The sequence below is a fragment of the Musa acuminata genome, chromosome BXJ1-8 (genome assembly GCF_036884655.1).
Source record: "Musa acuminata AAA Group cultivar baxijiao chromosome BXJ1-8, Cavendish_Baxijiao_AAA, whole genome shotgun sequence".
Lineage (NCBI taxonomy): Eukaryota > Viridiplantae > Streptophyta > Magnoliopsida > Zingiberales > Musaceae > Musa > Musa acuminata.
The window spans coordinates 49,678,356-49,689,761 of record NC_088334.1 but is presented as its reverse complement, the minus strand read 5'-3'; the positions used below and the strand labels follow the sequence as shown (position 1 = coordinate 49,689,761).

Below are 11,406 nucleotides of genomic sequence, written 5' to 3'. Positions count from 1 at the left end.
ATAATAAAATATTATATTATTATTTTTTTAAGGTGTTATCAACAGTGAAGAGGTTGTCAAGGGTAAAATTGGATCGTAAATTGTAAGTTTAAAGGTCACGTCACCGGTCCAGCATGGGACCCACCAAATGGGACTCTCTTGTGTGGTTCTCGTTTCCCGCCAAAGCGGGGTGTGAATGCGGGTAGCCGAGGTAGTTCCCGTGGAAGTTTGATTCATGCGAAAGGGGAGGAACAACATAAAGCCGCGACGGCACGAGAAACCCGACGCCGACGACAGCGAGAGAAGAGATGAAAGGAGACAAGGCGGCGAGCCAGCTGACCCTGGAAGAGTACGCCGGATTCTTCCGCAACTCCCACCTCCGCCACCACCTCTCCCATGACCAGCTTAACCAGGTGCAAGCCCCAAGCTCTCCCCTTTCTATTTTGCTTCTTCCAATCCCCAGTGCCACTCCTCTTCTGTCACGATCGGTTCCTTCCGCCCAAATCCTCGTCCCTCGTTGTTCTAACTCCATCTTCATGCATCAGATCCCAGTTTCCCGTACTAGAATTCCTTGGGGAGAAGAGCAAGAAGGAGAAGAAAAGAGAGGGTTTTAGGTTTTTTTCTTTGAAATTTGATGTCGCCCTTACTCTGTGGTTTGATGGTTATCAGATCGTCTACATGCATGGATTCCTGAAGCTGCACCGATTGCAAAAGGTCCGCCCACCAAATCCCTTGATTTCCTTGGTCTGGGAGTATCTGATACCCCCACCTTGGCAATTGATACTTCACCGCTTTGTTCTTCTCAGGCGTTCATCGTGGACGCTCTCAACTCGCTGGACCTGATGCGCCCGGACAGGTCGACCGTGCAGGGCCAGGTGGCGACGCCGGTGGGCGTGGCGCTGTCACTGGAGGAGGCAAAGCAGGACATTGCGGCGCTCGGGTGGCAGGAGTGTCCATTGGGGTCTATCATCACGGTCGGGACCGCCGCAGATGCAGTGGAGGCTGCAGTGCCCGTGTCCGTCTCCACCAGTCTCAGTCACTCGAAGCCATCGTCCGCTGCAGTAGGCGGCGCTCAGCACAAGAGTAGTGGCAAGAAGAAGAGGAAACGGATGTCGGCTGCTGTGGCTTCACAGCCTTCGCTGCCACCACAAATGTAAGAGAAAACTAGTGAAAGTGAGTGTTGTTCCTTATCACTTACATTTTGCTACTGTACAGAGTAGACTAATACTAGTTCTAATGCAAGCTTATAACTTGTAAAAAAGAATGCCTTTGTAGATTTTGCATCCTTGTCTAATTAAATCTTGTTTACCTTCCATCACTTCTTTTATGCCAACATTATCAATGTTGAACTACTTGAGTTTTGGTAATGCTGTTCTTTTTTCTTTGTTTCCTGAACTTTTCAATGTTTAGCATTCTCTGTTAGAGTAATGATTTAAGTTTAAAGAGTCTGTGTTATCAAAATCAGGACCAATGGTGTCCAATCTCATCTGCATACTCTATAAAATTTTTATGTAGAAAAGGATAGATTTGTAAAAAGTAAGCTTCTTTACATGTGTTACCATATATATAGATCCATAGGATATTAAAATTTGATCAGAATAAAGTCGGAGACTAGAAACAGACAGAATGTCATCTTTAGCAATCAGTAACTCTCTAGCATTGATTCCATAAAGATCAGATCTTTTTCTTTGAAGTTAGTAGCACATAGCATTACTAGGTGTAATGCATTGAGATAGCTGGTAAATGAAAAAAATTGCTCTTTTGTTTTCACATATGCAACAAAACAATTCAGGAAGCAGAAGAAAATCAATAGATAATCAGTCTTCTGTTTACTTTGATATGTAAATCTAATTGGAAAGATACTGACATTATCTTGTACCTTCTACTTGAATTCGGTTTGAAACTAGTTAATGATTTGAGCACAAAACCATCAAATTTGGGGGTAGAATGGGGATAATTTCTACTAAAGTTCAACATAGTTAGCAGACACCTTGACCAAGAAAAGCTGGAATTTACAAGAATTTATTATGATTTGATTATGACTGACCTACATCGGTAGCAAAATTCGTGAAGCTATCAGACAGAAAACCATAAAATTTGGGGGTAGAACGGGGATAATTTCCACTAAGTTCAACATAGTTAGCATACACCTTGACCAAGAAAAGCTGGAATTTACAAGAATTTATTGATTGATTGTGACTGACCTACATCGGTAACAAAATTCTTGAAGCTATCAGACAGAGAATTTTAGGTGGCATAATCATTATCAAACCACCTTCCAAGGCCTGATTAATCCAAAAGTAGTTCAGAATTGATCAATTTTTTTTATTTGGCAACTTCTCTAGATTCATTCTGGACTTTTAACTCAACAAGTTTCGATTACAATACTGCTCTCTTGGTAGCTTTTCTATTTATTTTTCATCTGCATGTCCTATTTCACAAAATTTTCCTACACAAAGGAGAAAAGCTAAAGAACAATCAAAATCTGTTTCAATTTTTACAGTACTCGACTACCTATGTATCTGTCAGATATATTTCTTTATTTTCTTGATGAAGGTAACCTACTTGTCTTTCTGAACTTTGGATTATTGACTTGGCTGATGGATATAGTTTTGTAAAACATTTACCAAAATGGAGCTAAAATGCCGAATGTGAAGAGTCATTAGTATGAATGTCATGTTGCAACATAATTTGTCATCAGAAGGAATTCTTTGTTCATCAGCAATAACCTGCAACCGGAAAAATGAGATTTGCTTCGTGTAACCTGCACATCTGGTAAAAATTTATCAATAATTGGTAAAAATTAAGCAGGAGAGTTGATTGCACAGAGAAACAATGCAACATTTTTGGTTTAACATTGTTCCAACGTATGGAATTGCATTCACCATGGAACAACTTCCAACCCACAAGCTAAACAATACCATGAGATTTGGTCTAAGCTAGAAGGAGCATTCATTTCCTCAATAACTTAGAGATATATGAATGGGGGATTAGAGCCACTCCAAGGACTAACCATTTCATAGTTAATGTTAACAATATCTTCAGCCTAGATATTACTGCATCAAATCTTTTTGTCATTGCTGTTGTCGTGTTTCGGCAGTCTCTATTAAGATCTTAGGGTCTGTACATGCATGCCTATTGGAGAAAAAAGGAATAATATATTTATTATCCTCAGAATCTTAGTAGTTCTTAATGTTTGTTAACATCCTGGGATGCTTAGAATTCTATCATTACTTGTCAGATGAAAGCTGATAAAAGAAGGTGCATTGCAGGTCTGTGACCCTTGGCAATCTCTCAGTAGCAAACTAAAACCAAACAATAAAAATATGGTGTCATCTTTTAGTAGAGTCAATTTAAAGGCCTCATTCTTGGATTCTTTAATACACCAGGAAGCAAGATAGGATAGCTCAAGCCTCTTGGATGGTGCATAACACAATACCATATATAACCCCACATGGGAATAGCAAGTATGATAAGAAAAACAATATATATATATATATATATATATATAGCCCAGCCAGTGACCTGCTGATAACTTCAGATCAAGAAAGGACAGCCAAATCAACAAGGAAATGAAGCATCACAAAGCACTGATGTATTGAGAAAATTATATGACATCACAATGGCTTCAAGCTTCAGACTAGAACATGTCTGGAGGTGAAGACATGGGATTCTTTCTATTAAAACACAAATTTTCACTATCTTTTATCCAAAATGAAATCAATTTTATTCTCTTATACAGCTGGAAATCACAGCATTTCACCATCTTTTAACCAAAGTTGCCAGAAGATCTATGATCTTTAAGAGAACACATCCTTTCAAAACTTGGTTCTTTTTCTTCTCCAATGTCATATGGTCTGCATTCCATGAGTGGTAACTCATCACTGACACATCCATTATGACACAGCAACACAATCAAATATGACATTTCCTGAAGCATGGACAAACATCTCATATGGTTTGCATTCCATGAGTGACCAATCACTAGAACATCCATTGAAAGGTTCTTTCTATTGTTCTTTCCTCTCAGATGCAGGATATGACTGAACAAACACCATGCTCAATGTTTCAGGTAGAAACAATACCAGTAAATTGATCCATCATGGAACCCTTTTCTTGTCCATTCAAAATTTACCAAGCAAAACAAGGGGTGGGAGAGTTTGTTTGACAATGAAAAAAAATGCTTTTTAACACCAAGAAAAAAAAAAAAAAAAAAGACTCTTGTGACAGCACCCAAGGGCTGTTCTTATCCGTCAAGTATATGCTGATTGGTCATAACAAGACCACCATGAATGAATTTGTTCAAATCTTCATGTACACAAACCACAACATCAAGATTTATACTTTGCATTCAATGAAAGCAACTACAGCAATAACCATCAAGCCTAACATCTCAAAACTTGTAATCTTATTTCCCAAATTAGAATTTACAAAAGCAAAACAAAACCAAACAAAACAAAAGCCTAAAATCTTAATTGACTGCATAACTTTTAAGACAGACCACCTCCACCTGGTCCTCCCAGTGTGAGGACTACATCTTGCATATCACCTTTGAACTTCACTGGCTGGGCTTTAACCACTTGCACTTGCGGAGTTTGCTTCAAATGATGACCATATTCAGGTAGCACACCAGAGATCGGCTGCCGTGGTGGCCTGACATGAACAGGTATGGCATGTGGACTTGGAGAATGCTGGAAAATTGCAGTGGCGCAAGTCAAACCCTGTGAATTTATCGCAGGCCTCGGAGCTGCAACAGCTGGACCCTGATGATTGTAGCGCAGCAGCATCATTAAAAGAAATTTTTTCAGATAAAAAACCATAATCGAGATATCAATTTCCATTTCGCACTCATTAGTCATTAATATGTGTAAGAATAATCTCACCGGACTGAACAAGACACCTCTGAGAATTTGACCATTAACATTAGCGGTCATGAGGTACCCGGAGTCAAAAGCTCCATCCACGGTTCCATGAACTTCAGCTCCAATCTGCATAAGACATTCAACAGTGGTAAAATCCAGAGAATATAAGAATTAGATTATAAAAATATAACAAGCAAATTTTAGGACGCAAACATATGCCATGGTATTTGCCTACCAAGGGAGAGAAACAAGGTCTAAGTTGAGGCTTCGGTTCTGCTCCTAGTAATACACACTCTTGCCTAAGTGGTGGCACGGCACGAAGGAACTGCTCGGCCTTTGGCTGCCTAGGAGATTCACCACCCAAGAAGTGTGTATCCTTGGTACTCCTTTGAACATTTTTTACCGGTTCCCTATGATTATATAGCTTCACCCGAGCAAATTGTTGAGGCAAAATGGAGTCATTAGCAGAAGTCGACAGCTTCTGGACTATATTCTGCTCTTGGTCAGATTGCGATGGAGACGAATGTTGGGAGAGCGAAAGAGAATGTTCTTCCGGCTCTGATTCATTCTCTGACACTCTTGCATCATTGGTTTTCCTCCTTTTAACATTCATATGTTCTGTGTAGCAAAGATGAAATGTGATTATATTAGCATAATGCTATGCTGACATCACCGACTGCAATAAGATAAGAGACAAAACATACCCAATGCCATTGAGTTCCTTGGTTCTACTTCCACTTCACTGGATCTACGACTCTGTTCCCCATTTTTTGGAACCACAGCAGTTTGCTGCATGATTAAGTCGAATCACACAGATAACTAAGTTTCGGAATAATCAAGCTAAACATCCGAAGGCTTCATTGACAAGAAGAAATAGATGTCTCTCACCAAATTTTCTGTCCTAAAAAATTTTCGCTTCTCTTGAATCCAGTGGCTGCCAAAAATTTTGCACATGGAGATGTTATACCGCCCATTGGGATGCTCGGATCCCAACTGCAGAATGATAAACTCATTTAGAGGCCGCTCATCCTCCCCGCATCTGTGAAAACAAAGCACAACAAATTAATTGATTGCTACAACAAATTATACTGAATAGTTTTGATGGTACACATCAAAACAGAGAAGCATACCCTCCATATATGGCAATGTCATTGTTGGTAACTACAGCAGTGTGCGAAAACCTCCCTTGTGGTTGCTGACCCCGTATCTCAAGCTGAACCCATGAGCATATCCCAACATCGAGAACCCAAACATCACTGTAATATTGCTTATCACCAACTCCACCTATGACATAAACCTGCACAAACCGATGATTAAGGAGCTACTTCTTGGTAATGTAAACAGAATTTAGTGACTTCAAATAGTTCAGGAGGTACTAACCTTGGTCCCTATGTTCACAGCAGCATGACCTGCTCTGACTCCAGGAGATGATCCTTTAACTGCCAACTGCACAGGATAAAGCCACCATAAAACTCGAGCACTAAACTTCTTTCAGCATCGACTATGTTTAAGAAGTTACATCCCAGTTGTCTGAAAGAACCTGTACTTAATTAGAAATGATTTTAAGTTTCTCAAGTTATCTTAAAGAATTCTTAATTCATTGTCCCTTTTGTATGTGATCATTTTGGTCATGGTTACCACTTTCTGCCAGTAGCACTCATCGTAGGAAAAAAGAAACATAACATTACATGTCACCGTGGTGCCATATTAGATTTCTTTAATGATTTCCCTTTTGTACATTATCACTTTGGTCAAGATTGCCACTTTCTGGCAGTTGCATTCAACTAGCAAATAGTACTGCCTGAGATCATCTAGCACACTATTTGGACACTTCGGATATATTAAAGGATCATATACCCAAAACAGATGCCCGTAACAGAAAAGAAAAGGGAATAAAACAATGCCATTGCACAAAAAATAATTAAGACAAAAACCTAATGAACTCATACCCTTGACCAAGTCATGGTCTCCATGTTGAGCACGTCGACTTCCCCATGGTACCGATCACCGCAGTCTCCACCGTATATGAGAAGCTTGTCTCCGATAGCTATCGCAGTGTGGCTATCCCTTGGTGCAGGAGGTTCTCCCTTTACCTCTGGAGAAGTCCATGTCATGTTCTTTAAATCTAGTATATGAACATCATTCAAGTAATTTGCTTCCCCTTCTCCACTGCCACCAAATATCAATAGTTTGCCATCTCCTATGACCGTGGCAGTGTGACTTTCACGCGGTGAAGGCGGCGTGCCGTTGCAATTAGGCTGACTCCACTCTTTTGTCCTCAGATCTAATATGTGGAGATCATTGACCTTCTTTGTGCCATTGGTGCCTCCTAGTACAATCATCTTGTGTCCCACAATTGCAGTACTGTGACTGTCTCGGCTGCCAGGCTTCTGACCTGTGGTAACGAGGGAGCTCCAGGCCATGGTTTCAAGATTAAGAGTGAGGACATCACTAAAATGCAATCCCCCGCAGCATCCCTGTCAATATCGGAGAGAAACTATTAATTTTGGTGGGACAAGTGCAACTGTACTCACTCAAAGATAAATCATATCTCCTTGCCAGACCCAAACAAATATCATGAAGACGGAGCGCAATCCCAGGATAAAACAATAGCAGATGGTAACAGCTACTACAACGTGTGCTATCATCCAGTGGTCTTGTTAAATGACTATTAACCACAGCTTATGAATATGCCATGAAGACAGAAATAGCAACCATAGGATTGCTCTGCAATGTACTCCAAAATTATTACAGATGGACACAAATGCTTTCACTTCTCATCTCCAAATGCACCATCTTCCACAATATTTTTGTAACCAAGTGTTGCAGGAAATAATTTTTATTTAGCGACGATGAGCGTTTTAACAAATAGGAAGAAATTCATCGATCTACCGAAAGAGAAATCCATCTTTAAGAAATCAGTCAACTGATGTAAACATTAAAAACAATTCAAGCATTTTCTTGAAACATGAGAGATAACAAAAAAATAAATTTCAAAGATTAACAGGAAGCTCTTAGAACACGGCTTGTACATGAGATTTGGCAGTCAAGGAATTGTACAGTCTCCTTTGCTCGAAACATATTGTCACAAAGCAGTGGAAGAACGGCGAACACTACAAGTTTGACACCTGCAAGGAACATACCTACCTACAAGGCCATAACTGAAGGAATTGGGAGACTCAAGTAAAAACAGATTAGGAAGCAATGTCAGAAATCACTAGTCTTCTAAGCCAAGTCAAGCCCCATGATTAACAAAATATTATGGACTCTAAAGAACAATTTATTGAAAGAAATTGACACGAACAACCAATTCTGACTCCTATGGTAGACTGTCAGTCTCTCTTCTTTTAGGCATTAATCTTCAGCTCTTTTGGCAAAAAACCCAATCAAAAGCCTAAAACGAGCCCTACTCGATCTATGTTGACACTCGAATGCTCAACTTTGTTACGATTTAGAGTACCCAATACATGCTGAGAGACACTAATCTACGCTTCAGAATAAGTTGGAATTGATTGAACTTGAATCAACATAACATTAATGGATGATAGATATATTCTACAAAGAAAACTTGAGTGGTTATGCCTGTGTTATGAGATTATCTTGGGATATTACAATATCCTTGCTAGATCCACATACAAAAATCAGATATTCCCAGGATTCATCAAGATGTACAATAGATCCTCCATACACCCAAACTTTGCCATATACTACATATGCGCCATCTAAAGTATAACACACAGGTAAAGCACAAACAGAAACAGAAGCCCAAACTTCGAATCACTTGTGAAGAAGAAAAGGCAAAAAGAAGAGCAAAATGAATGACATAAAAGTAGCAGAAAACTGAAGAACGCCATGCTCAACTCGCTCGTACACAATGAGCAGTATACAAGAAAAACGCCAAGTAGAAGCTCCACAAAATGGGCATGACAAAATAGGGTGGAAGTCAAACAATAAATCACTATTGCTCAAGTATGAAGCACAGAGGTTGCTTCTAAAAACTTCCAAATAAGTCGTTCATAAAAGGTTTTCGATCCTGAAAGCCACAGAGAAGCATCAGAAACGGAGAGCAAAACAGAGAAGTGCAGGTTCAACTGCATACTTACTCCAAAAATGTACACAACCCCTTCGAAGAAGCAAGCCGAGTGCCCCCATCTCTCAGGGGGGTTGAAGCCGGTCACCCTCGGGTAGAGCCACATGGCCTTCCTCCCCTTCACCACCTCCATACCCAACGATCCCATCCCTCCCCTTCGACCGAACACAGCAAGCGCTACACTCCTCCCAACCTCAAGACTCTGGTCCTGATTACCCGGCGGTCGAGTGAGAAACAAGGAAAGAACGGGTCAAAGAAGGCATGAGGTGAGCTATCGACTCTCTGAGACTGAAAGACAAGAAAAGATGGGATGGCTGCCTTCCTGTCCAAACATACTGTGCCAACCAACAAGCTCAACAGATGATAGTGAGACTGTTACGAGTGAGGAAAAAAGGAAGAAGGAAATTGAAAGACAAGAAAAGAAAATTAACAGGAGGTGATGTAATATCATGGGAGAGTGACTGCTACTGCCACAACACAAACAATGCACAAGGTGCCCAGAAGGAGAGACCGGATGAGGGGGGGAGGCTTTGGAAAGAGTGAGTGAGAGAGAGAGAGAGAGAGAGAAGGAGACGGGGGAGTGTGCGTGGGGTAGCGTGGAGTGCATGGGAATGTGTGAGGTGTCACAAACCTTTCAATGTCCTGCTCTTCAGTTGCTGTCACCCTCCTCCCTCCCCATCTTTAAATTTGTCCAACTGAAAATGATGGCGAGTGGGGACATTGAGCTCTGGGAAATGATGGGAGCTGTGTTTCTCGGGCTTCGGTCACGGTGGGATTCCCAACACGGCTACTTGGGGTTTCATGATTCTTCCCATTTCCTCCTCCCTGCAACTCCTCGCCACCATCCCTCGGCTGTGCTCGGCATAGAACAATCACCATGGCTTTCGAGGTCCCAATGAAGGCCAAAAAAAAAAAAAAGAAAACTAGCCTCAGATTGTTCAAGTCAAGGAGGGAGACTTGAGGAGATGGGATTAAAACCCAACCTTTTGTCTTGATCAGTTGATCTAACTTGGATGACATATTTTTCTGTATTCTTTTTCTCATGTGGTCATTGGGATTGATGGATGGAGGTGATAAAAGAAGCTTTCAATCAAAAGATGTCTCTCCACTTAATAAGGTGGAATGGGGAACATGGATGTGCTTATTTTCTCAACTTGCTTTAAAGATTTGGGTCTTGGAAAGTGGGGAAGCTGTAGCTTTCCTTTCCTTTCCTTGGAGGAGGAGGAGGAGGAAGAAGAAGAAAGAGACATGATGTATTGACAGATAATTTTATATGTGACATGGATAGTGACACATCCATCACATGTGTTGACAGATCCACTTCCTCACCTGTATTGCATCAACTACAGTGGCTGGATTTTACATGTTGGAATTTGGCCTAATTGCACCTCATAGATCGATTGTTCTTGCGATTAAGCTAGCTGTGTGAGGCTGACAACATATCCGAGCTGGCAATAAATTGGATCAGGTCCGGTCAATATCACATAATTACCATTCTATTTGATCAGTCTAAATAAAAAGAAATACACATAATAATTATGGCATTATATGAAGAAACGAACAAGCCATTGACGGATTAGAGCACGTGCGAGTCACGTGAGAGAGACGAGAGTGCGGTCAACGGGAGACCGAGCAGAAAGCGGCTTTTCACGGGCGCACGCGCTTCCCTTCCCCCGCTCGCTGGCCAGTAATAAAAGCTGTTGCTTTCTCGGAAAGGAAGAGAAAGGGAGAAAGGTGGGAGGGAAGCGAGCAAGCGAACAAAGCCAAGGGAGGCGTGAGCGGTCTCGTGAGACGCACGGAATCTAACGAGAGGGTACTACGTCGCGACTACGCTGCTGCTGGCGGTGGTGGTGGTGCTGGTGGCGGTGGTGGCGGAACGAGGTCTGCCATGACTCCTGCTGCTCTGCCAGTCTCGGACGCTGAGGTGGGGCGCAAAACAAGGCAAAAAGGAGAGCAAAACAAGGCAGAGCAGGGGGGAACAGCGTAAGTCACGGGGAACTCTACTCGGCGCCCACATCGAGTGGATGTTCTTTGGACTTTGGGATGCAGTATACATTACACACACATATATTATATGCATCGGAGCTTTGCGCTTCGGTTTCCGCGATCTCCCTTACCTCGTAACTTGTAAACCTCGAACCAATAACTCCATCACCACCGTCACTTCATCGCTTTCCTCCGATATCTATTCAGGTGTGGCAGCAGCAACCCATGCATGAGATCGCCGCGGCGTCTACATCAGAGCCGCACAGTAGTACTGCAAACGATACGTAGAACTGCCACAGCAAACAAAGAAAGGAGAATGGTCCTATGAACGATTAAGCATTCAGGTGTGGCAGCTCTAGCAGCTCTAACATTGTTGGTCTTCTGCAGGACCTTTGTAATATATTGTGGCAGTCGAAATTAAGGAGCAGGTTCTCGCACGCACGCCTCCAAGCTCGAACCCGGTTAACCTGGCCAGGTCAAATCAAGAGT

At 41.7% G+C, this 11,406-nt stretch overlaps 2 protein-coding genes across 5 annotated transcripts; one reads left to right on the top strand and one right to left on the bottom strand.

The window, feature by feature from the left end:
* Nucleotides 1-193: 193 nt before the first annotated feature.
* LOC135589212 (uncharacterized) lies at nt 194-1,297 on the top strand. The gene is made up of 3 exons (XM_065081498.1): nt 194-392; nt 649-693; nt 786-1,297. The coding sequence occupies exons 1-3, from the start codon at nt 288-290 to the stop codon at nt 1,134-1,136; spliced, it is 501 nt and encodes a 166-aa protein (XP_064937570.1). The 5' UTR covers nt 194-287; the 3' UTR covers nt 1,137-1,297.
* A 2,997-nt stretch (nt 1,298-4,294) lies between these two features.
* On the bottom strand, nt 4,295-9,751 carry LOC103995900 (uncharacterized). 4 transcript variants are annotated; one of them, XM_009416639.3, is made up of 9 exons: nt 8,945-9,751; nt 6,791-7,318; nt 6,222-6,287; nt 5,972-6,138; nt 5,730-5,880; nt 5,546-5,630; nt 5,077-5,459; nt 4,863-4,967; nt 4,295-4,742 (listed from the first exon to the last, which is right to left on the bottom strand). In XM_009416639.3, the coding sequence occupies exons 1-9, from the start codon at nt 9,077-9,079 to the stop codon at nt 4,470-4,472; spliced, it is 1,893 nt and encodes a 630-aa protein (XP_009414914.2). In that variant the 5' UTR covers nt 9,080-9,751; the 3' UTR covers nt 4,295-4,469. The 4 variants fall into 4 exon arrangements, with proteins under 4 accessions (XP_009414914.2, XP_064936803.1, XP_064936804.1 ...); XM_065080731.1 differs by lacking the exon at nt 8,945-9,751 and adding an exon at nt 8,713-8,857; XM_065080732.1 differs by lacking the exon at nt 8,945-9,751 and adding an exon at nt 8,703-8,814.
* Between the last annotated feature and the right edge of the window lie 1,655 nt (nt 9,752-11,406).